This window comes from Mus musculus, chromosome 4 (genome assembly GCF_000001635.26).
Source record: "Mus musculus strain C57BL/6J chromosome 4, GRCm38.p6 C57BL/6J".
In the NCBI taxonomy this organism is placed as follows: domain Eukaryota; kingdom Metazoa; phylum Chordata; class Mammalia; order Rodentia; family Muridae; genus Mus; species Mus musculus.
The window spans coordinates 46,173,465-46,198,359 of record NC_000070.6 but is presented as its reverse complement, the minus strand read 5'-3'; the positions used below and the strand labels follow the sequence as shown (position 1 = coordinate 46,198,359).

Sequence of the window (24,895 nt, the reverse complement as noted above, 5' to 3'; positions counted from 1 at the left end):
AAGTTTCAGAAGAGCAAAGAAGGAATATCCAGTTGAAATATCAAGAAAGAGCTTCAAGGTGTGGAGAAGAGAGTCCTTTCAGATAAGAGTGTGACAGGTGGTCATGTGACCAGACCAGATTAGACCGGAAGCTCCAGGAGAGGAAGAATAGGACTAATTCATTGCTGTGTGCTGGGTCCTCAGCCCGGGAGCTCTCAGTGACATGAAAACCTGCTCAAAGACATGCTTCTGTTGTGAGTGGGTGCCAGTGATGGCCAAGGTGACTGCATTTAAGGGCCAAAACCTCAGGGAATCAGAGGAAAAACAGCCCAGTCATGCACACAGAGAGACAGTCTGAGCACGGCCTCTGTCCGTGTCTTACCCCATCTTCCTGGATTCCCTTTTTCAGAGTCTACTTTCCTTCAGTTCCATTGGGGTTTCAATGCTCTCTGTCCTTTACGCAGCTTCCTTGTTTAGTCAGGATCTGTCAGTCTGGGAGGTGAAGGAGGTATAATGTGGGAAAGTGGATACAGTCATGGTTTCCTCGAGACAGGATGGGAAGAGGCAAGGACAGGGCCCCTGGTTTGCTGTCCCTGCCCTTTTTCCTTTTGTACCCCCACCAAGTGACTCATGTGTTTTGCTCTGAGCAAACCCGTAGCCTTTGTCACCCAGTGGAGTGTACAGATGAGGGCGAGCACTCTTCCTTTCTGAAGAGGGAGACTGCTTTGAGCTGAGGCGCCAGCTCACAGTTCAGACCTGGTTACCTGAAACTCTATCACAAAAAGTCCCTGAGCCAAAGGAGAGGGAGTTAACCTGGAAAGGAAGAACAAGTTGCCAAGAGTTTCAAAACACTGGGGCTCAGGACGCACCTGAGCCACACCCTGCAACCTGTCAGATTCGGTGCTTTGTGGGGGAGAGGATTCTGAGCACTGGCCACTCTCAGAGGTTATTTTGGGGGAGATCCTGTTACCTCATTCCCTCAGCCACCAAGCCAGAAATGTGCAGAGACTGTGGTGGTCATCACAGGTGCTGCCACTTAAGGTTTGGTGCTACCCAGGGGTGGGGTGGAGGTGGGGTTCTTTATAATTCTGGTGCTCAGATTCCCTGCTCTGGCCAGAAAATACATCCACAGAGTTGCACAATCATCAAGAGTGTCTAGTTCTAGAATTCTCATCACCTCAGGAGGCAGCCTCATACCTACAGAGGAGCATCTCCTCCTGGTTACTCCTTAGCTGCAAACTCTAGGAACCTCTGGACTGCTTTCTGTTATGGCGGGCTTGCTTATTCTGTGAGTTTCACATAAACATATGCATTTGTGAATGGCTTTTTCCTCTTAGAGTAACATTTTCAAAGTTCAGTCATGTCGTAGCATGGACCAGCGCTTCATTTTTCTCATGTTTGAAGAAAAATAGTTCATTGTATGGTAATACTATGCATTGTTTAGCCATTCAAAAGTTGATGGACATTTGGGTAGATTCCAGCTTTTGGTTTTCGGGAGCAGCTATGCTATGAACAAGCCCCCTGGCACATCGGTCCAAAACACGGGGAGTAACAATGTGCATTTCTTTTCCAAAGCCATCTTTGGAAAGATGGCTCACACAGGAGGAGTCACTGCCACATCACGTTTCCCCCACTGGATGAAAACAAGGGTTTCATTTGTGTATAGAATGGCCAGTCTGTTGTCATGGGGCTGTCTGGCTCTCCATGTGGCTATGGCTTTGGCTCTCTACCCATGGCCCGCAGCTGGGTTTGGAGCTCATACCACGTCCCACTTTTCTCTGTTGCCTTCCTGTTTTCTCATGCTTTTTAGCTGTCACACAGCCATTCTTTCCCAATGCTCTTTTCCATGTTCTCTTTACTTTTGGAGACAGGGTCTCATGTAGCTCAGGCTGGTCTGGAACACAGGGATGACTTTAAAGTCCTGATTCTCCCCCATCGCTTAGTCCGGATTGTTTGTCAACAAGTGCACTATCATCTCTTCCGCCACCACTCCTCGGCTGCGCAGGCGTACTGCCTCGCCCTTCATAGGCTTTTCCACCAGGACTCCTCGACTGCGCATGCGTAGCTCTTCTCCTTGCCTGGTGATGGAGTAGGGCCGGGTACTTGTGGCTCCGCTGTTCACCAACAATACGCGTTCCCTTCCTACGGAGTGTGTAGGCGATGGCGACGGCCGAGGAAAAGCAGACGTCACCTGAGCCCGTGGCCGCGGACGAGCCCGCGCAGCTGCCGGCCGCCGTACGCGCGAGCGTGGAGCGGAAGCGACAGCGGGCACTGATGCTGCGCCAGGCTCGGCTGGCTGCGCGGCCCTACCCCGCGGCGGCGGCCACCGGAGGTGGGGTCCCCTCCACGGGCGCGCGTAGGGCCTCCCTCCCGCGGGTTTGTGACCGCATCCCGGGCCTTCCCGCTGCGCCTTGGCCGCCCGCTCTGGCTCGGTGTGCGGGAACAGCCGAGCACGCCCGCGTCTCTGTGGTCCCTGGCCTTCCCTGTCGTGCCCTTTGCCCGGCACGTCTATGGTGCAGAGCTTTCAGCCTGCGCCGTCTCCCAGGCCAGCACCCAGCAGAACTGACCCTGACCCAGTCTTTTACATGGGCCGCGCCTTCCAGGGCTCAAAGTAGAATAACACTCGCAGAGCCTAGCACTTGGGAGTTACTCTATTGTATTCTTATGGACACCTTGGAAAATGGAAAGGGCAGGGCTTGGTAACCCTGTTTTACTGAGTGGCATGTTGCCCTGGGTTCATTTTGGCTATACTTGGCATTTTAGGGTAGCCCCTGTCTTGCTGTTTTCCGGTTTTAATGTCCGTTGTGCTTTAGGCTGCTGGTATTGCTCTTTGGAGTAATTCACCCGAGTTATTTCTACAAAAGTAATTTACTTCTTTTCAATCCCTCTTTCACAACTCCACTATATATATATATATGTGTGTGTGTGTGTGTGTGTGTGTGTGTGTGTGTGTATGTATATACATATATACATATACACACATATGTATGTATATATTTATATATATATACACACACATATGTGTGTGTGTGTTAAGTACTTGTTTTGGCAGCAGGTATAAATAATAATGCGTATATTTTATGGCTGTTTGTACCTTTAGACTTGCCATTGAATTTGATTTGTTGCTCTTGACCAGCAGAGCTGGCTTGTAACTAACTAGCTTAGATTTGAATCTTTCAAAATAAATCGAAAGCCCTTACTTACCATTTTGTAAAGTAAAAAGTACTTTTCATTATCTTTGTTGGTTATAGTGCAGATCTTGTAAGTCCGAAATTGCACCCTCAGTTTCTCATTATTTGTAGGCGGATGGACACTGTTGGATAAATGGCTTACCAATGTCCATCTACCTGCTGGCAACGTCTAGAGTCATGAGAGTTTCTACAACGTCAGACAGCCTGGCAAGTGCAGAGACAGTATAGTTCAGTTCCACACGAGAAGTCCAGAGCACTAGGAAAGCTAGAAGTAGCCGAAGTAGTAGCCTGATTGCTGGGCCTGTGACCAGAGCTGCTGGGGAGGCTGAGACAGGAGGATCTTGAGTTCAAGAACTGCCAGGGCTAGAGTTCCAGGTCGGCCTGAGCAAGTTAGGGAGGCCTGGACTCTGAAAACTAGGAGAGCCATGGATGTTTCTCAGTAGTCAAGTGCTTGCCTGGTGTGCTCAAGACCCTGGGTTGGAAAAAGAAAAATAGCCGAAGTTAGGCAGGGTCGGTCAGTCTACCTGGTAAGTGTTGTTGCCCTTGGAAGCAAGTGAGTTCCGTATCTCGTTTGAACGCCCTGCCCCTCATTTCACTCACCAGCCTGGGGAGAAAGGGCTTTCTCCTTCAGAGGTTTATACCCTGGTGTGAGTTTTAACCCTTGGGCTTTGGCAGTTTTCCCTTCCGTTTGCCGTTTTCTGTTTGTCACAGGGAATCACTTCTGCTCCTTGCTTCTGCGGCTAGGTCCTCAGGGCGCTTCTTAAAGACACTTCCCAGCTAGGCTTATCCTGTTTGCTCACTTTCAGGTCTAGTTATTCTAATCCTCTTAAAGTGTTTTTTTTTTTTTTTTTTTTTTTTTTTTGACAAGTGTCTAGTATAGAATCCTCGGAGTAAATACTAGTTATCACCACAATCCTTTCTGCTAGAGGCTGTTGTCCCCCTGTCCTCCCAAGCCTTGTGTAGAAAGGAATTGCCAAAGCAGGGTTGGAACCGGCTTAAGGTTCTCCTTTGGCTGCTATCTAGAAACTTGGGATTTGGTGTGTTTCCACTCTTCCGACCTGGCGGTTTACTGTAGCTATATAGTAGGTAGAATGTGATGTGTGCTGTACACCTGGGTAGCTCTCCGGAAGTCGGGCATTTGGGGCTGGAGGATGGGGAAGGAAGCTCCCATATTGGAACTCCTTTAGGTCTGCACTTGCCTGGTGTGTCCTTTGACTTGACTTTTCATTTGTATTTAAAATCCTTCACAAATGATTAGCGAATGTCAGTGAGTTAGGTTCCCAAGTTGTGTGTATTGCTGTAGAAGGTTAATTACAGCCAGGGAAGCAGTTTTGGAAACCTGATTTATAGCCAGTCGATAGCCAGGCTAACTGCAGCCTGGTCTGCAGTTAGCATCTGAAGTTGGGCAGTCGGGAACTGAACCCTCAACCTGTGGGCTCCGACTCCCGGTAGATGGATGGCATCACATTGGAAGTAGAGGGCACCTGGCCAGAATCACTGGAGAAATGCTAGGGGTGTGGTGTCTGTTGAGTAGTGTTGAGTGGTTTGTCCTGGAGCTAAACCTCTGATGTGCTGGGAGCGTTGGGGATTGGTGTAGGTCTGTTATAGCCATAGGAGTGATCTTTGAAGGCCCCATTTCTTTATATACAGCCAAGTGCGTTCCCCCAGGTGCATCCCAGCGTTCTGCGTTGTCTTTGGTTTTTGTTGTGTGCTGTAGTCAGTGTGACAGCCTCAGGAGGCTGTTCTTTACTGTATGGTAGGTTCTTGTGGCTGTTTGTATACATGCTCACACCGCCTGTGAGAGGAAGTGGCATTTTACTTCTTTCTAAGGTGTAGGCTAGTTGGTTTTGTTTTGTTTTTGTTTGTTTGTTTTTGCTGTTGTTAGTTTTGCTTTTGTGCCCTGCTGCACCAGCTGGGACCTTAAGGACAGTCTGAATGAAGCGGTGACATTGTCACCCTTTCCTGTTTCCCCGCAGGAGAGTCTATGGGCTTGCCAGGTTCAGTGGGTGACTCCTTTCTCTGCTTTCTGTAGGCGTGGCCAGTGTAAAAGCAGCTCCCAAAATGATTGACACCAAAGGTGGCTTCATTTTAGAAGAGGAAGAAGAGAAACACGAGATTGGAAACATTGTTCATGAACCAGGTAAAGCATTTAAGTGTTTCCACAAAAGAAGTATGGACATTGGTAATTTGGAGTGACATGAAGAATTCTTTGCTCTTTGATCCATGAGAAGATGCAGGGATGAGGGGAGGGGCTGGAAGGAGTAGAGGGAGGGGAAGCTAATCAGGACGTATTATATGAGAAAAGCCTCTCTCCAATAAAAGGGGGAAAACACAACTATGTGTGTGTGTGTGTGTGTGTGTGTGTGTATGTGTATATATGTATATGAATATATGTGTGTGTATACATATATACATACATATTTATTTGTTTATCAGTTTACAGTGATAACTTTTATTTATGTTCCCTTTTCATGGTAGAACAAATATGCTTACTCATGTAACTTCTTGGACATAGGATAATATGAAGATTAATATTAGGAAGCACTACAAAACATTTTCAGGCAGATTCCCAGTTTCAAACTCTCATCAGTAATATAGGAGAGGGTTGCCGTCTCCACAACTGGCAACAGTTTTCTTAGCAGTCTTTCTGTAGCTGCTGCTCTTATCCTGATGTGAGTCGTAGCGTGCTCCGGAGTTGAACGGCACCTATGAGATACTAATGATGTTGAACATTCTTTTGAGTATTTGCTGCCCATTTTAAATTTTGGATTAATATTTCCATATAATTTTAAATTAAACTATGTAATGGTGATACAAAGCTGTATAAATTTTAGGTACAGGTTTTCTGTCTTCCTTTCTTTCTTTCTTTCTTTCTTTCTTTCTTTCTTTCTTAAAGATTTATTTATTTATTATATGTAAGTACACTGTAGCTGTTTTCAGACTCACCAGAAGAGGGCATCAGATCCCATTACAGATGGCTGTGAGCCACCATGTAGATGAATTGAACTCAAGTCCTCTGGAAGAGCAGTCAATGCTTTTAACTGCTGAGCTATCTCTCCAGCCCCCACATGTAGTTTTATTTTTTATTTTTATTTATTTATTTTATTTTATTTATTATTTATTTTTTTTTTTTGAGACAGGGTTTCTCTGTATTGCCCTGGCTGTCCTGGAACTCACTCTGTACACCAGGCTGGCCTCAGAAATCCACCTGCCTCTGCCTCCCAAGTGCTGGGATTAAAGGCGTGTGCCACCACCGCCCGGCTCACATGTAGTTTTAAATGATGCGCTTCTTGTTGAGATTCCTAAGGGCTTTATTTTCTCGGGTATGTCTGTATTTGTCATTGGCATGGCATTGCATTTATTAAGTATACTCATTAAGGACAACAGGAAGTCAACTCAAGTGTGAACAGGAGGATAGAGATGGGGATCTCTAGTGTGAGCAGGAGGATGGAGAAGGGAAATCTCATTTCAGGGCTTTTTGAATAACAATGTGATATAGCCATCTAATGGCACTTCTGATCAGTTTCTCTTCATCCTAGTACATATTTTGAGGATATCAACAGCCTTGTTCTAAAATATTTTGTTCTCTCTTTTATAGCTCTGCCCTGTTTTATGAAGAACCATTTCTTTTAAGAGCTTGGAGATTAGTGGCGTTAAGGGGCGGCAGGATCTTGACAGACCATGCTTTTGAGTTAGCTAAGGAAGGCAGTGCCCGAAGTGTGTTTCCTACTGTGGCAGTCCTGAGCCAGGCTGGGCAGTAACAGTCATACAGTCATCCTAAGGACTTCCTGGGGGGTAGGGGGGCTTACACTTGCCTGGGGACCATTAGAGGATTAAAGGTTCTTAGTATTGAAGTCTTTAAGAGAAGCCAGCTTCACCTTGCCAGGGGTAGTTCTGTGTGGGGTGCTGGGGGGTACAGGGCTCAGTGATTGTCCCTTAAGAAGTCTGTAATCCAGGAGGTGACACAGCAAGCAGAGGCTCTTGCTCTGGTGACATGTTGGAATGAAAGAAGAGTAATGTCCCCATCTGAGTGAGTTTCGTGTTGACTCTCCTAACATTGCCTTGTTCTCTGTATTGCTTTAACTGCTTAATGTGTTGACGGCCTCTCTCTGTAAATAGACCCCTCCGCCACAGTCCGGGGCCAGTCTTCTTTGTACTTTCAACAGTACCATAATTGGCTGAACAAAAGTCCTCAAAGATGTCCACGTTCTAATTGTCTTGGAGCCTGCGTATATATTACTTTACTTAGAGGAGACTTTGCAGACAGGATTAAAGTTAAAGACCTCGACATGGGGAGATCGCCATCATCCCGGGGACCCCAGTGTGATCAGGGCTTCCCAGGGAGCTGGGCTTGCAGAGGAAGCCAGGGAAGGCATGTAGAAAACTGTTCCTGGTCCTGAAGGTGGGAGTTGAGGGAGGAGTGTGGGTGGCCTCTGGGAATTGGAAAAGTCCCCTGGAATGAACACAGCCCTGCAGACTGCTTGGATTCGACATACTGGGTCTCACTGGCGAGACGACAGATGTAAGGCCAGCATCACCTTACCTGATATGCCCACTGAGAAAAGAATCTTAAACCAGACTAGGATAGAGGGGGTCTCAGCAAGACAGAGGCTCAGACAACCTTACTCCAAACAATCAGACTTTTTATACCTTTATCAGAAATATAGCGGTAGTTGCCAGGATCAATATGACGGTAGTTTCCAGGATACAGTGATGTTTGTAAGCGATACAGGATTGTGATGGCTATTCCCAGTTGTCAGCTTGACTATATCCGGAATGAATTATAATCCGGAAATGGTGGACACACCTGTGATCCAGATCTTGAGGCTGGAAGACACAGGCTTTTGATCTGGATTTTTAAAAAAACATTTTATTATGTCTGTTACTAGCATTGGTGTTGTGCCTGCATGTATGTCTGTGTGAGAGTGTCAGATCTTGGACAGTTGTGAGTTGCCATGTCGGTGCTGAGAATTGGACTCTGGTCCTCTGAAAGAGCAGTCACTTCTCTTAGCCCCTGAGCCATCTCTTCAGCACCTGATCTGGATATTGAGGCACAGTGGCCATGAAAAGCTTAGGCCCAAGCAAGGTGGTACACACCTTTAATCCCAGCAGACAGGGAGGGGCAAGCAGATTTCTGGGTTCCAGGTCAGCCAGAGACAGAGCAAGTTCCAAGTAAAGAACAGTTAGGTCCAGGTGAGGAGGTCACACCTTTAATCTGGGCCACACCTTCAGCTGGATGCCCACTTAAGACAATGGAAGAAGGAAGACTTCTTTCTTCTTCGCCTGCTTGCATTTACTTTCCAGCACATCTGTTGGATCCTACTTCTTCAGGATTCCAGCTTATAAAGAAAGCCAGGCGAAACACCCAGCCTCGTGGACTGAGCAGAGGCTAGATTGTCGGACTTGCCATTCACAGCCCATTGCTAGGTTAGTTGAACTGTAAGTCATTCCAAGAATATATAGAGACATTCCATAAATTCTGTGGCTCTAGAGAATCCTGACTAAGACAAGGACACACAAGATTAATGTCTAAGGCCACTTGTCCTATCAACCTTCCCTGTTCGGTTGACTTCCGGGGAACACAGAGAATCAAAACATGTTGTGAATGTTTCACGGCCTGAGGGAGTGCCTCTGTTTCTCAGGAACTGAAAGGCACACAGTGACCCATGAGCCATGGATTCTAACCTAAAAAACCAGGGCAACTCCATGATTGCCTGCAGACAGACTCATGCTGTAGGCCAGTACACAGGAATTCCTTATGTCAGTGTGTAAGTGAAGCAGTGTTGTTCATGTCTGGGGTTCAGAAGGACTTGGTGAATTACTAACTCTCTCCTGCTTAATTACTCTGGTGGTTTGAATGGGCTTGACTCCCATAGACTCATGTGTTTGAATGTGTGGCCTACAGGGAGTGGCACTATTTGGAGGTGTGACCTTATTGGAGGAAGTAAACCACTGTGGGGACAGACTTTGAGGTTTCCTATGGTCCAGTTCTGCCCACTGTGGAAACCCAGTCTCTCCCTGGCTTCCTGCAGAATTCAATCCCCTTCTGCTGCCTTGGGATCAAAATGTAGAACCCCCCAGCTCCTTCTCCAGCACCTTGTCTGCCTGGATGCTGCCATCCTTCCCACCATGATGATAAAAGACTGAACCTCTGAAACTATAAGCCAGCCTCAAGTACATGTCCTCCTTTGTAAGAGTTGCCTTGGATATGGTGTCTCTTCACAGCAATGAAACTTGGTTCCGGGGACTGGGGTGTTGCTGTGACAGGCCTGACCATGCTTTTGTTTGGAGGAGTGTGGGCTTTGAGACTTTGGATTAGGAAAGCAATGGATTGCTTTAAGTGGAGTTTAATGGTCCATGCTAATAGAAGCACGGAAGAACTTGGTGCTGAGGGTGATTGCACTGTGGGGCCCTGGCTCTAGAGGTTTCAGAGGAGAAGAATCTAGTATGTTGCCTAGAGATCATTCTTGAGATATTTTGATAAGAATGTGGCTGCTTTTTACCCTTGTACGAAGTATCTGCCTAAGGCTAAAGCGAAGAGATTTAGATTAATCAAATTGACAACAAAATCTCAAAATAGCCTAGCATAGGCTCTGCCCTGTGGGTCACTCGTATAAAGAGCATTTTGATCTAACGTAAGCTGAGAAAGGAAAAATACAAAATATATGTTTCAAGGAGTAAGGGGCACCAGGAAGTGGAATGGAGCTAAATCCTGGATCCAAGGAGTTAAAACATTAAAGATATTAAATAGAATTGAGGGAGTAGTGACCTTTCATCTTGTGAGAAGGATGTTCCCCAAGAAACACTGTCACCTATTCTAAATTTACAATGTGTTTGCAGTTGTATGAGGGAGAGTTATATCATGTTAGCCATCATTATGACCTGGTTATTGTCTTCATTTGGACATAAAGAGATATGGTTGTGTGTCCAGTTGACAAGGGGTGGATTTGTGATGGCTGTTCTCCATTGTCAGCTTGTCTATATGTGGAATGAGCTACACTCCAGAAATGGAGGGCACACCGGATTCAGGTCTTGAGGCAGGTAAACAGTATGCCTTTGATCTGGATCTTGAGGCGGGATGACACATGCCTTTAATCCATCCACAGCTTGAGGCATAGTGGCAGTGCTTATAAAGATCTTGTGGTAAGGAATAAAGAGAAGCTTAGGTCCAGGCGTGGTGGTACGTACCAGCCTTTAATCCCAGCACTCAGGAGACAGAGGTTCAAGATCAGTCTACAGAGCAAATTCCAGGTCAGCCAAGCTAAGGCAGTGAAGGAAACCATGGAAAACAAAGCTGGTGAAGATGCAGCGAGGGGGCCATGTTCCAGCCCCCAACAAGAAGCAGAACTCGGCAGCTTCAGCCACTTGGTTCTGGCTTTAGAATAAGGATGGAACTTACCTCTGAGACTAAGCAAAGTCACTGAGGGCAGGTGTGTGGCAAGGGGTGTCTCTGCAGGAAGGCTCAGAAACGCCATTGTATAAGGTGGCCAAGGTCGTACCTTGCGCTGCCAGGGAGATTTAGTCATGAATAAGAGTCACCAGGTGGTACTGGTTTTGAAGACATGAAGGGGTCATGGAGAGCAGCTGAGGCTTGGCTCTGTGAGAGGCCTGGGGAGGCCATCGGTGAAAGTGCAGTGCAGTTGCCGCAGAAGACAGCAGCGTTTTGGAGTACCACAGAATGACCACCACGAACAGCAGCTATAGAAGCTGTGTTCCACAAGCTGTGAAGGTAAAGGCTGGACGGCCTTGGAGACCCCAGGAGGTTAGAGATGCCAAAATTATGGAAGAGCTGCCGAGGAAAGCTGCTGACAGGGAGTGGAACCAGCCCAAGAGAGAGAGAGAGAGAGAGAGAGAGAGAGAGAGAGAGAGAGAGAGAGAGAGAGAGATGTGTTTGGTCAGGTGTTTCTCACTATGCTCCCTTTCCTCCCTTTTGGAATGATAATGTGTGTGTATATATGTGTGTGTATGTGTGTGTATGTGTGTGTGTGTATATATATATATATATATATATATATATATATATGTGTGTGTGTGTGTGTATGTATATATATGTGTGTGTATATATATGTGTGTATATATATGTGTGTATATATATATGTGTGTGTGTGTGTATATATGTGTGTGTGTGTATATATATGTGTGTGTGTGTGTATATATATGTGTGTGTGTGTATATATATATATATATATGCCATTGTATGTAGGAAGTATGTGACCTGGTTTTTAATTTTGATTTTATAGGGGGTTACAACTGAGAGATTGCCATGAGTCTCAGAAGAGACTTTGAACTTGGACTTTTAAATGTTGTTGAGACTGTGATAGACCATGGGGACTTTTGAATGGACTTTTGAAGTTGAACTAAATGCATTTTGCGTTGGTTTTGGCTACAAGCCTTGGGGGCTGGGCAGGGAATGAAATGTGGTTTAAATAGGTTTGGCTCTCATAGACTCCTGTGTTTGAATGCTTGACCGACAGGAGTGGCACATTTAGGAGGTGTGGCCTAGTAGGAGGAAGTGTGTCACTATGGGGCTGGGCTTTGAGGTTTCCTATGCTCAAGCTCCACCCAATGTGGAAATTCAGTCTCTTTCTGGCTGTCTGCAGAATCCAGTCTCCTGCTGACTTTGGATCAAGATGTAGAACTCTCAGCTCCTTTTCCAGCAGCATGTCTGCCTGCATGCTGCCATGTTCCTGCCGTGATGATAATAGAGTAAACTTTATTGCTGAACTGCCTCGACCTTCCAGCAATTTCTTTATGTTTTTGTTGTTGTTTTTTTGGTTTTTGGTTTTTGTTTTTGTTTTTTTTTTTTTTTTGGGTTTTCGAGACAGGGTTTCTCTGTGTAGCCCTGGCTGTCCTGGAACTCACTCTATAGATCAGGCTGGCCTTGAACTCAGAAAACTGCCTGCCTCTGCCTCCCAAGTGCTGGGATTAAAGGCGTGCGCCACCAAATTATTTATGGATGTTTAGGCCTTCTAGCTTAGGCTTCTTCCCAGCTAGCTCATAGAGCCTAATTAACTTGTTTATTCTAGTCAGTGTCCTGCCACGTGTGCCTGCGGCCGGCCCGTTTTCTTTCTTAAGCCGGTCAGAAGGTTTTTAAGCAGCGCTGAGACAGGTATTGCTTCATAAAAATAACAATACCACAGTCCAGGTATTCAGAGCCCTGCTGGTAAAGAAATCAACATTTGAATAAACAAAGACAACCTTTACACAGTGTGCAAGAAGATTATCCCAGCAACCTCTGAAGCTGCAAGCCAGCCCCAGTTAGATGTTTTCCTTTGTAAGAGTTGCCTTGGTCGTGGTGTCTGTTCACAGTAGTAAAACCCCAAGGTCTTTTTTCCTCTTAGAAAATTGTTTTCCATAAACCTAAGGTTAATCAGTTTCTCCCCCAGTAAGCATTTGTGTCAGGCATAAGATCTATGACAATAAGCTAATAAGGTAGAGAAAAGTCCGTTGTGTTAGTCCTCTGACAGAATAAAGACTTCCCTTTCTCTTGCAGGGCCCGTCATGGAGTTTGATTACACCATCTGTGAAGAATGCGGGAAAGAGTTCATGGACTCGTACCTTATGAACCACTTTGATCTGCCAACGTGTGACAGCTGCAGGTGCTTGCCTTAAACTACTGTTTGGTTTTGTGGTGCTGGAGACTGAGGCGGTCTAGGTAACCCAGCTACTGAGCTACGGCCTCAGCCCACACTGGGCTGCCTCACTGCCTCCCAAGTGGAGATTTCTGGGTCTGCCCTGCGCCTTCCCAAGCTTGCACCTCTGGCTCTTCTCTCTAGGGAATTTTGGTTAAAACGTTAAAGTGGTTTTTAGTTCCTTTTCAAATATGCCTTTACCACGGCTGCAGGTCTCCAGTAGCCCCTGATTACCTCCTCAACGCTTGCCCCCACTTACTGCTGGCGTGTGTGCCGTCCCCTGTCTGCCTGCCCGCAGCTCCTGTACGCCTCCTTCTCTGCTTAGCAGGTTTCTTCCTGGCTTGCTCTGGGCTCTGTTCACCAGTGTCCTCAGCAGAGGCTTCTTCTGGTGACTGTCCTGTCAGGAATCCTTGTCCCTTCAGTGTGCCATATGATCGTAGAGCGTCTTTCCTGTCATTATGTGGGCCGTCTTCTGACTGGGACAGAGCTTCATTAAACAAGGCCCTATTTTATCCACTAAATCATGATGGCTGTCTTCTTATCACCTTGAACAGTGCCTGACATCGGGGTGACAAACGAAGGAAAAGAATTAACCAGTTCACGGCCTTCTGTAAACTTTGGTGTTGCTTCAAGTTCTCACGGTCTCTGTTTTTACTTTGGTTTTGAGCCACCAGAACCCAGCTGTGTTTAGGAAATGGGACCTTGGGATATTTATTTTTTGCCCATCTTTCTGGATCAGGGTCTGTGTACCCCGGGCTGGGCTTGAACTTGCGGTCGGTTCTCTCTCTTTAGCCTCTCAAGTCCTGGGACGATGGCATGGGCCGCTACTTCTGGTGACCTTGTAACTGATTTGTATTTTCTTTCTCCATGAGCCCTTTTTTCATTGTGTCTTCCCTACTCTTATTTCAAGTTCTTTCTGAAATAAGAGGGACTTTAAGAAGATTCTTAATTGTGATATGACTTGAGTCTGAATTTATGACTTTAAACATGAGAACCAAAGGCAGAGACGTCTGTGTGCAGGCCTTGTGGGTGCTGGGCTGTCTGAAAACTCAGCTTAACTGGACATTATATAACATGTATATAATGTTCTTAATCTCTTTCCAGAGATGCTGATGATAAACACAAGCTTATAACCAAGACAGAAGCGAAGCAAGAGTACCTTCTGAAGGACTGTGATCTAGAGAAGAGAGAGCCAGCGCTCAGGTTCCTTGTGAAGAAGAACCCACGCCATTCACAGTGGGGCGATATGAAGCTCTACCTAAAGCTACAGGTGTCTAGTAAGCCGGAGGCTGGGATGTCCGACTGGAGGTGAACTTCCAGCGTAGTCGGCTGGTTGTCACTCACACATTAAAGAGGGCCCTTGTCCTGTCTACGTGTCTATCCCTGCACAGCTGATGACTGCTCAGAGCATCATCTGGCTTTTGCTGTGGCAACTCCGGCATAAGTGCACTGCTCGTGGATGCTGCAGAGAGCATAACTGCACTCTGAAAGGTTTAGAAAAGCTCAGCCCTCCCCTGGCTCTCGGTCGTCTTTTACCAAACAGCAAGAAGAGCGGGCATGGGCATTTCCGCTCCTTCACAGATGCCTGGGCTCTGACTCTTGGGGATATAAGTTGGATGCTGGAGTGTCCCAGTAACTGGTGCAGCGCAGGGCAGATCTCGGCCCCTGCTGTGATCAGGTTACACTGTGCTCCGGCACCTGGGCCTACTGCTTAGAGACACGTGTCCTCCCGTATCTACTCCAGAACGGCTTGACTATGACAGTGTTTGCACCATTATATGAAAATGTGTAGAGACACTGCTTTAGAGCTGTTTGTACAGGAATGTGCTAGAAGTTTCCTCAACTACACATAAAATCAAGCCACATTGAGAAACATACACTGGATTTCATTAAATATGATTATTGATTCAGAAGTTCACCATTCATCTTAAGTGCCATTCAAAATAAATAAAACACGATCCTAATGAAAGCAGCCCAGGGTTTCTTCTCCCTTAGTGCTTTGTTTCAGCCTCCCGTACCCGGCTCAGGTGGCACAGGCAGGGAAATGCCAGGGCACAGACTCTGCTAGCATTGCCTGCCTCTCTTGACCTCATGATTGGATTTTACATGTTCTTTCTTGTTGAATCTTTTCTTCATTTATATTTTCTGAACTTGTATTTCAACTCCTTCTGGAAAAAGTGGGACCTAAAGGGGATCCTTCAACTGTTACATTCCATGGTTTTGCTCCTGGTGTGACTTAATGACATCTGTGAGCTCGACAGTTAGGACTTCCTACTGTACCTCTCTGAACCCCAGCTGACTGGGCTCTTTCCTGTGTTATAGGTGGTAAAGCGGGCTCTTGAAGTGTGGGGTAGCCAGGAAGCTCTGGAAGATGCAAAGGAAGTGAGGCAGGAAAACCGAGAAAAAATGAAGCAGAAGAAGTTTGATAAAAAAGTAAAAGGTAAGTGGCCGGATTTCCTGTCACGGAGATCACAGAGCACAGTCTCTGTAGGTAAGGAGAGGGGCGTGAACGCTGGCCTGCGTGCTTTGGTGTATGAGGCTTGGGTCAACCCTCACGGTACCTCATTAATAAAGGCCATCGTTTTCATGTAAGTCATTTTTGCACAGCAGTGGTGTCTGGTGGGGTAGGGACAGTGGGATTAGGCATCACTCAGATCCTGAGTGGCTGCAGTGTTTAAGATAACAGTAACATAAAATAACAAGACTCCCAATAACCACCTCTCATTGCTTGAAACAAACCATGAACTACGTAGTCATTGGATTTAATAGCTAGAAGGAACAATGGGTATCAGTCCGAATGTCTTTATTTTAATATGACTAATAAACCCAGAAAGATGAGTGGTGTTCCATTGTTGGGACAGTTGTCCGGTTCTCTTCCTGAGTCTTCATATGTATATGTGCATATACATATGTATATGTATTATACATATGCAGAGCCGTTCTTCTGTCTGTGAATCTGTCTCCATGCAGCCCTCCACTCCCTGCTGGTTCTGCCTCTGCATCCGTTGTCCACGTGTGTATCTATGTGTGGATATTTCCATAAGTCTGTCCATCCATGCACACACCTAGTTTTACCATATGCCAAGCACTGTGCTGGGTTGAGTGTCAGGAAGGAAACTTGAGACACTAACCCAGTGTGCTGGGAATGGAGCCACACCAGGGATGAGCAGAGTGTGGCAGGAGCACTCGGGGCTGTAAACAAAATCCCCAAAGAGGAGTCGGCAGGAAGTAACCAGCATGCCTTTCATGTGGCGGCTGTGTGAGTCCCTGTGTGGCGCAGTGTGACTAAGGTAATATGCGCCCTGAATGTAGCTTGGGTTATACTTTACATGATCCATTTCAAACTAGTATTCTAGCCATATTAATTTTTCTTATGATTTTAAAATTTAGAAGAGATTTTGTGGGTGAATGGTGCAGCCCACATGCTTAAACACAAAGAAAGGGGGGGAGGTGCTGTACATGTCTGTAGTCCTAGTACCCAGGAAGCTGAGGCAGGAGGATTGTGAGTTGAAGGCCAGCATGGGCTGTAGAATGAGTCCTTGGCTCAAAACATAAAACCAAAAAACCCCACAACAAAACCTGCCTCCCAAACCTAACTAAACAGTTATAGCTCTGGCTGTCCTGGAGCTCACGCTGTAGACCAGGCTGGCCTCGAACTCAGAAATCCACCTGCCTCTGCCTCCTGAGTGCTGGGATTAAAGGCGTGTGCCAAAACATTTATAGCAAAAATCCAGGCACTCAACTAAGCAACCAAGTCCTTTTCCCTGTGCAGACTCTTGCACATTCTAAACCCAAAATGGTAGCGATGTTGGACACAGACAATCTCAGTGAGACCCCTTTGCACAAGCGACTTAGTTCCTGAGCAGGTCGGAAGCCCACGTGGAAGGCTTAGCTGAGGTGTCCCTCAGGAGACTTCTATAGAAGAGTATGTCGTTAACGTTGTCCAAGCCAGCCACAGCTGTGTCCCAGCATTCAGATGCCAGCAAAGACCCACTGACAAGAGTTCTCCCCTCTTCTGTTTAGCACGAGCCCCTCCCTCTGACAGCAGAGCTTCTATTACAGGATAGAGCCGTAAAAAAGCAGATTAAGGAAGGGCTGTGAAAGGTGGTCTCCAGACTAGTAGTCTGCTCTGGGTGCAGGTGCACACATCTGTGTTGCACATGTGGAAGCCAGAGGCCGTAAGGCTAAGGTTAATGCCTTTGTAATCGGATCTTTTCACTGAACCTAAAGCTGGCCGTTGGGTGGCTGGCCTGTGAGCTACCAGCATCCAGGATTCCTGTGTCCTGTGTCCCCCTCCCATCTCCTGGTGCTGAGGTTGCAGCCAGCTGAGCAGCATACTGTTTTGTTTGGCGTTCCCCCTGCCCCCTCTTTTTTGGTTGGGGGAGGGATTCAAACTTGGTTCCTCATCCTGGCACTTCTGCCCTCTGAGCTGGTTTTCTCAGGTCATGGTAGTGCAAGCCATCTCTGGAGCTCAGGTCCAGGGTTTTAACTACTACTAGAAATCAACTGGACCCTTCCCTCAGATAATACGCTGGTGAAGATGATGAAATGTGGACAAAAGAGTAAGCATTAACTAGAAATTAGTATTGTAAAGTGGGGAGGAACACTATCTGTAACTTTCCCTTAGATACCAATTCTGTGGTCTGGTCAACAGGTCATATAAACATTTTGATACACTTTTCTTGCCTTTTTAATACAACTCTATTAGGATTTGTACAAATTTTCTACAATTTTCAAAATACGAACTGAGTTGGCATTTACTTTTTGATCACTGTATTAGACAAGCTTTATGGATTTTCCTTATTCCTGAGTCCCAGTGACACGGAGGCCTTTTTGAAGATTGATGTCTTTTGAGTTCATTTCTTGTTTGAGTGAAACATGCTTTTCAAGAATATGTTTGAGCTGGGCAGTGGTGGCGCACGCCTTTAGTCCCAGCACTTGGGAGGCAGAGGCAGGCGGATTTCTGAGTTTCAGGACAGCCAGAGCTACGCAGAGAAACCCTGTCTCGAGAAAAAAAAAAAAAGAAAATGTTAGAGGTGGCTTCGAGAGTGAGTGCCTGCCATTACCTGCTTCTGCTGATGAGCCCGTGAGTTCTGGGTGCTCGGTGTGCAGTGTGCCGCCAACTTTAACTGTGGTTCTTGTTGATTCGTTCACTCTAGCACTTGGTGGATATGTTCCTGTCCTGACTAGGCCACAGAGGGCTGAGTGGAGTAGACTGTAGAGTAGAAACGAGGAGCTCAGAACAGAGAGGAGACAAAGCAAGTCTAAAGGCTTTTAGTTGGAAAGAATTGGGACATGGTTCCTCTTGATGCACAGCGAAGCTGACGCAAAGCTTTCTTCTTTATGGGAAGGTAAGCAATTATATTCACCTGCTCTCAACAGTTTTGTATATTTTTTTATTTTTATGGTAGTCATTGTAATGTGGAGGTTGCTACAGAGAAAGGTGTGAATACTGTAAAGCACATCCAGACAAGGTTCCACATCTCCGAGCTGGAGGGTAACTGTGTTCCCAAGGGTGCACCACCCAGCAGCAGACAAGAGCCCCGACCTGGTGCCCTACACAGGAGTTTTGGTCTGCAGGCTTTTTTGCCTCAAATAAGGTGGGAATGTGGGTGTTTCTTGCATGTTACATGCGCTCAGTACTAGAGGTTTTCCTCCTAGAAGCTAGTCAGTGGGCTTCGTTAGTATGACTGTCCCCACCTCTGCAAGGGGCAGGAAGGACATCATCCCGTTTTGAGGTCCCTTGTGAATTTGTGGACACTGACCTGTCCCATGGATATGCATGTGACACTGAGGACCTTCTCTGAGCAACCTGTGACGTGTAAGTCCAGCCTGTTAGTTTATGGAGCATGAGCTGAGATCAAAACTTCGTGTTGTCTTTCTTTGTAATCTATTTCCTCCAGGGAACGGGCCCCACCTGCTTTTCCATCCCGCACATAGAGGTGTTGGGTCTCCTTACCTAGCTCTGTAGTAGGTCTCCCTCAGAAGCAGCAGCAGCAGCAGCAGCAGCAGCAGCAGCAGCAGCAGCAGCACTGGGTTCCTTTGACTGCAGACTGTCTCTTGCAATGTGTAGTCTAAAAACAAACTCTGAAGTGGATTGAGTTTTCACTGCAACAAGCATTTTGGGGAAATCTTTCTGGGTGAACATTGTAAGCAGTCCCTGAGGCTCTCTTTCCAGGAGGTGTAGTCTACTGCCAACAAGACTAGGAGGCAGCAAGAGGGCGAGCCACTCACCACTTTGTTGTCCAGCCTCCCTTAGGCTCCAGTTTTGTGCAGCACACGCACCCCAGTTCCTTGCCCCAGGTCTGCTAGACCTGGCCCACTTTTGCACACTCACTAACAGTTTTACTCACACTCCACAGAAGACAGTTGATTGCTACTCTCCCGAGTGTTGTGGAACCAACAAACCTTTGAAAGATTGGGGGGGGGGGGCAGTGAAATGGCTCAGTGGGTAAATGTGCTTGCTGCCAATCCTAATTCCCTGAGTTTGGTCCCCAGAAGAACCCACTGGTGGAAGGAGAGAGCTTACTCCTGCTAAGATGTCCTGATTTCAATACATGTGCACCATTGTGATCCGCATGCACACACATGTATACCCCCCACATGTATGTGTGTGTGTGTATATACACACTCCCCGCCCAAGTGTTGGCATTTGGCCATCTCTAACCTTTCACACTTGCATGCACTTTATTAAGCCCTGAGTTATTTGCAAACACTGTGATTCCTTCAAATCTTTGTGTGCCTGAGAACTTTTCTCTGTAACTAAAAGCTGATCATAATTGAGACTCTTAAAAGGTGACTATGAAAGCCGGGCGTGGTGGCACACACCTTTAATCCCTGCACTCGGGAGGCAGAGGCAGGCGGATTTCTGAGTTCAAGACCAGCCTGGTCTACAAAGTGAGTTCCAGGACAGCCAGGGCTACACAGAGAAACCCTGTCTTGAAAAACAAAAAAAAAAAGTGATTATGAAAATGTTTCTCATGTGTTGTTCCTGTGTCTCCCCTCATTCCCATCTGCTGGGGTGTCGCCTTTAATGTTGCCCCTCAGCTCTTCTCTTTTGCTCTTGGACTGTTCAGCATCTTGTTTCTGCTCCGTGAGACTCAGGCTGATTGCTTGTGGGAAAAATACTTCTTAGGAGATAAAGGACACACATGAGAGCTGCTGCCCATCCTTGAGGGAGCTGATAGTCTCCACTGAAGTCCTTCCTTTCTGTACCTAACACACACAACATCGGGTGTTTTACTCAGTGCTTCTAGTATACGCAGACGTCTTAGCTGAGAGCTGTTTGTGGCATATAAATAGGGGATGTTTGTGTTGAAACAGCTTTTCTTTGGGCTCTACTCTTGTTTTCTCAGGACAAGGTTCATGTAGTCTCGGACTTGTAACAGTCTTCTTGCTCCTGCCCCCTAAGTGCTAGAATTATAGATGTCCATCTCTATGCCTGTTTTATTTTTAAATTGGAATTATATAGCTGGAACATGTTATGTAGACCAGGCTGACCTCCAATCCACAGGGATCTACCTGCCTGTCAGGTGCTGAGACTAAAGCCATGGGCTCTCATGCCTGGCCTTTGCTTTGGTTTTGCAGAGCACAGGTTGGACTGACCTGTGGATTCCAGTCAGGCCATGGAGTGCAAGCTCCTTCTGGAGCTCTTCATTGGATGCTCACACTCCCAGGTCTGGCCACTGGGCGGTGGAGTCTCCTTTAAGCTGGTTCATGTCTTTTCCTAAAGCCCCTTTTATTTGGAAAGAATTTCAGAGTTGTGAGAAGTTGCTGAAATGAAAGCAGCACACACATTGCCTTCCCCAGACTGAGCTCCTGCAACCATCTGCAGTGTAGGCGCTCACTGAAGCCGCAACCACTGCTCTTTACGGCCTGTTTCCCAAGTGTTCACCAGTGTGACATCAGCAGATGTAGTAGTCAGGAGATTTTAATCTAAGCTGCTGTCTGTGTTCTGCTTCTGCGTCCTGAACCTACGTTAGTGTTCCCTTCTAGAATGGACGTGGTGTGAGCTCCCTCCTGTTGTAGGCATTAAGTCTTCCTTCCTAAATGGTTTCTTCTCATCACCCTGCCTTTCATGCTGTGGACACTGGTGAAGTTCTTCCACAGTGGGTTTGGAAGTAAAGCTTTGCACCCAGGGCTTCTGTGGCTTTTCTGTTGATGGGATGCAGGCTAAGCATCTCAGGCAGGTGGCCCCTGGTCCAGGGTCTCACAACTGGAGGTGCAGAGCGCCCATCTGCTTTCACCGGCAGTAGGCAGTAATTTGGTTTTTATCCAGTAAGCCAAAGAAAACAGACTACAAATAACCACCCCTCCCAGCCTGGCTCAGCAGCTGTGCACGGGCGGCTTTGCTGGACCAGCATTCCTGTGATAGGATGGAGCAGCTTTCAGCCCCAGGACTCACTCCATCAGCAGCCAGTGTTCTACATCATTGTTAGTGGCATGGACTCCCAGAGTTGTGTGTTCATGTGTCTTTATTTTGGAGCTCAGATCGTCTCAGATTCTGTCTAGTGGGATCTTGTCATAGGCTGCTGTTTATGCCATTGACAAACTGAACATTTCTAGAACAAGCATGTCTGTCTGTCTTCATGCGTAAAACGTCTGAGCACATACTGATACATCTAGTTTTAACCCTCGACATTTCAGGGCTGACACTATAGGGAGGGACCTGCAGACCTTGCTGCTCAGTAGGAAGTGAACCCCCTATTCCTGTCCTTAGGCTTTGGATTGCTTGTTTAGGAGACAAGGGCAAGGAAAACCCAAACCAATCATAGCAGGTTAAACATCTCTAATCTAAAATTCCAGAGTGCTCCAAAATCTGAAATATTGCCAACATAATGCCATAAGGAAACTATGCAATAAGCTGTAGCCCAGACACTAGACATATATAAGGTACATCAAGCCATGTTCTGTGTGTACACATACTTCAACATCTATAAACATCCATAAAATCTGGCAGAGATGGTAGCTTAGTATGATTTGCTGCAGCCCAATTTTGAGAGGGTTTCACAGTAGGGAAGTCAAGGAGACCCGTGCTGCCCCCTGCAGTCAGGAGGCACACTGACTCCCTCAGGTAACACAGAACTCTGTATACACTTCAGAAATCTGGGCTCTTTCTGAGCTGAAACAACCAAGACGAGAGCTTGGATGGCAGACCTTTCTAGTAGATGGCACAGACACTGAGCCATGTAAACCTAAGAGTGGTGAAGAATGCCGCTCAGGGTCGGACTGATTCCTGGGGACCTAAGCTAGACTAGACCTTTTCCTATTGGCTGACTGGCCTTGGGTCGCCCATCTGCATCTGAAGTGCTTAGCCCACTGTCCAGTCTATTGACTGTCCTGACCTCCTCCTACCCATGATATGTTATATCTGGAAACAGATTCAAGACACGCCTTGACATTAGTTATAGCAAGGAAAATGAGGAACCCTGAACTGGAGTTATCGGTTGTGGGGCAGCTGACGTGAGTGCTAGGAACCAATCCCATGTCCTCAGGAAGAGCTTCTAACCACTGAGCCGTCTGTCTCTCCAGCTCCTGCAATTTTTACTTTTTAAAAACAGTTGTTAGAATGAGAATGTAGCTCAGGTGATGAGTGCTTGCCTGCCATGTTCAAAGCCAGGGCTTCATCCCCAGCACCCCACAAAACAGATGCGGTACTCAGAGTTGGGAGTGGAGGTAAGAACATAGGCTCAGTGTCCAGCACGGGCCTGCGTGAGACTGTTTCAACACAACAAGCTAAACCGATGCTGTCCTCTCACTAAGTAGATGTAAGATCACTGCAATCAGCATGATGCAAAGGGTTCTTGGCTTCCTGGATTCCTCATAGGCAGAACTCGTCTGACATGCTCCTGACTGAAAACCTTGGGATATGGGCCACTCCCATTCCTTGCTTCCCTCCGCTGGCTTTGCTGCTCTGGCATCCTGCTTTCTGTCAGATGCTCCAAACACACCCCGTTCTGTTGTTCTGTTACTACACTTCGAATCCATATAGCAGCTTCATACTTGATAATGTGATAGGCAGGCTGGCCAAGTGTGCGTAACCAGTGGTTGGAACGAAAGGAAACCATTATATACACAGATACCAATGGACGCCTCATTGGACTTACTCTGTATAAGGCTGAAAAGCTCTCTTCTCCCCTTAGAATTGCGGCGAGCAATAAGAAGCAGTGTATGGAAAAGAGAGACAACCACTCACCAACATAAATATGGACCAGAGGAAAACTTAGAAGATGACATGTACCGCAAGACTTGTACCTTGTGTGGCCACGAACTGACATATGAAAAAATGTGACTTTTTAAAAAATTTATATTCAAATAAAGACCCTGTTCAAAGTTCCACGATGCAGTCTTCACAGAAACAACACTTACATAGCAATGCTTTGGAATGGCTGTGTTTCAGGTCTGCCCGAGGGCACAGTGTTGGGTCTGTGGGAGCCCAGTGGTACAGCAAGACTGAAAACTAAGTAAAAGAAAAAAACCTAAGGTGGTAGATATGCCTTAAAAAGGTACACACGCACAACTGCACATACATGTACACAGGGAAGTAACAGTGACAGGAACAGTTACTCCACGGGAACAGGGGATGTGGGGGAATCCTGGGTTGGCACAGAAGGAAAGCTTGCAGGGTAAGGTTGATGGAGTGAGCAGGTCTGATGTGTACTGCTGTGAAGTCTTCAGGCAATGGCAAGAGCAAGATGCTACTACACGAACAAGCACCCAGTCACAGCGGGAGCCAAGAATGGACTCGAGTCTGTGCCCAAGGCCCCGTTCTTCAGGGCCTTCACACAGCAATTTGGAAATGCTGTATTAAAAGGGAAAAATGACTACTTTCAAAAGCACTCATTTATCATTTAAGTGGTCTATCTGCTTTACAAGTTCTCATCAAATGCAGGGAGGGTAACAGCTTGCTTCCTTGCTTACTTAACACCTCTGAGGTAGGTAGGAAGTTACAGTCGCCAGTCTTACTTCGCTATAGGCATTTGCCTCCGCTTTCTTTACTCTTTTCAAAAGTATTACTGAAGCGTCCATGAGTAACAGCTGTTTGAAGCAACTATTACACATGAACAAAGGATCAAGAGCTGGGCACTCAGGAGGCAGAGGCAGGCCGATCTCCTGAGTTCGAGGCCAGCCTGGTTTACAGAGTTCCAGGAGAGCCAGGGCCACACAAAGAAACCGTGGTGGGTAGGGGTGGGAATCAAGAGAAAGAAAAGAGTTATCTACAAGTTTTTGTAGACTGCAGCTCAAGTAGAACTAACTAGCTGAGGTCAAAAAGCAGAGCAATGCCCTAAAGAGTGTTGCTCTAGCACGAGGACAGGAGCCATTCCTAACTAGTCCATACTGTGTTTAGCAAGGAGGCAGCCGTGACTCTGACAAACACGCAGCTTGAGATGCAGTGGTCATTTTCAGCCCTCAGATGCACTAACTGGGAAGTGTGTGAGGCTCACTTTTCCTATCAGCTGCTGTACACTGCACCTGGAGAAAGGCCAAACTCACAAGTCAATCCCGGATAACATGGGCCTTCACGACTAACTGTTCTTTAGAAACACTCGGCAGAGATGGTCTGTGTTTTACATGTGCCGTGCTAGCTCGAAGAGCTCAGTAAAGGGTGATCCTGGATGGGCAGCCAGACCTCCTAATAGAGAGGGGTTTCAGGCCGCTGCTGAGTACTGCTGTGTGCTGCACAGTTCATTCCTGAGGTTCATGGCTCTAACCTCCTCCCTGTAGACTTCAGCTAGGTTTTGCTGTGGCCTGCTTCTGTCTGTGAAGTGAGCGCACTCACCTGTCAGAAGAACTCTGTCAGAAAGATTTCATAAGGTCCGACAGTGTAACAGCCAGCTGTTAGTGAGCACTTCCTATCAAGGCCAACACAGGAGATGTGTTTTGCTGTATGCTTCTGTTCTCTAGCTGACTTTAGGTTAATCCTGGTATCTAGCTATCAGGCTAGCAAGGCACATACCACCTTTTACTTTTAGGTATGATACAGTCCTCACGGAAGCAATGCATGTCTACTTTGACAAAAGCCTGCTAAGGAGCATTAGCATGACTTCATAGACCTTGTGAGGCACACAGCGTGCCACCCCGTCTAAGGGAGCC

The 24,895-nt window shown here is 46.7% G+C and overlaps 1 protein-coding gene across 4 annotated transcripts; it reads left to right on the top strand.

Moving 5' to 3' along the window:
* Nucleotides 1-2,015: 2,015 nt before the first annotated feature.
* Xpa (xeroderma pigmentosum, complementation group A) lies at nucleotides 2,016-23,140 on the top strand. Of its 4 annotated transcripts, none has more exons than XR_390317.4 (7): nucleotides 2,016-2,311; nucleotides 5,203-5,310; nucleotides 12,664-12,769; nucleotides 13,907-14,072; nucleotides 15,125-15,242; nucleotides 17,962-18,153; nucleotides 22,945-23,140. XR_390317.4 is itself a non-coding variant. In NM_011728.2 (6 exons), the coding sequence occupies exons 1-6, from the start codon at nucleotides 2,140-2,142 to the stop codon at nucleotides 23,091-23,093; spliced, it is 819 nt and encodes a 272-aa protein (NP_035858.2). In that variant the 5' UTR covers nucleotides 2,049-2,139; the 3' UTR covers nucleotides 23,094-23,138. The 4 variants fall into 4 exon arrangements, 1 of the variants encoding a protein (NP_035858.2); XR_001784116.2 differs by having other exon boundaries at nucleotides 2,018-2,311; nucleotides 13,907-14,079; nucleotides 22,945-23,138; XR_003954906.1 differs by lacking the exon at nucleotides 17,962-18,153 and having other exon boundaries at nucleotides 2,018-2,311; nucleotides 13,907-14,079; nucleotides 22,945-23,138.
* Nucleotides 23,141-24,895: the final 1,755 nt, after the last annotated feature.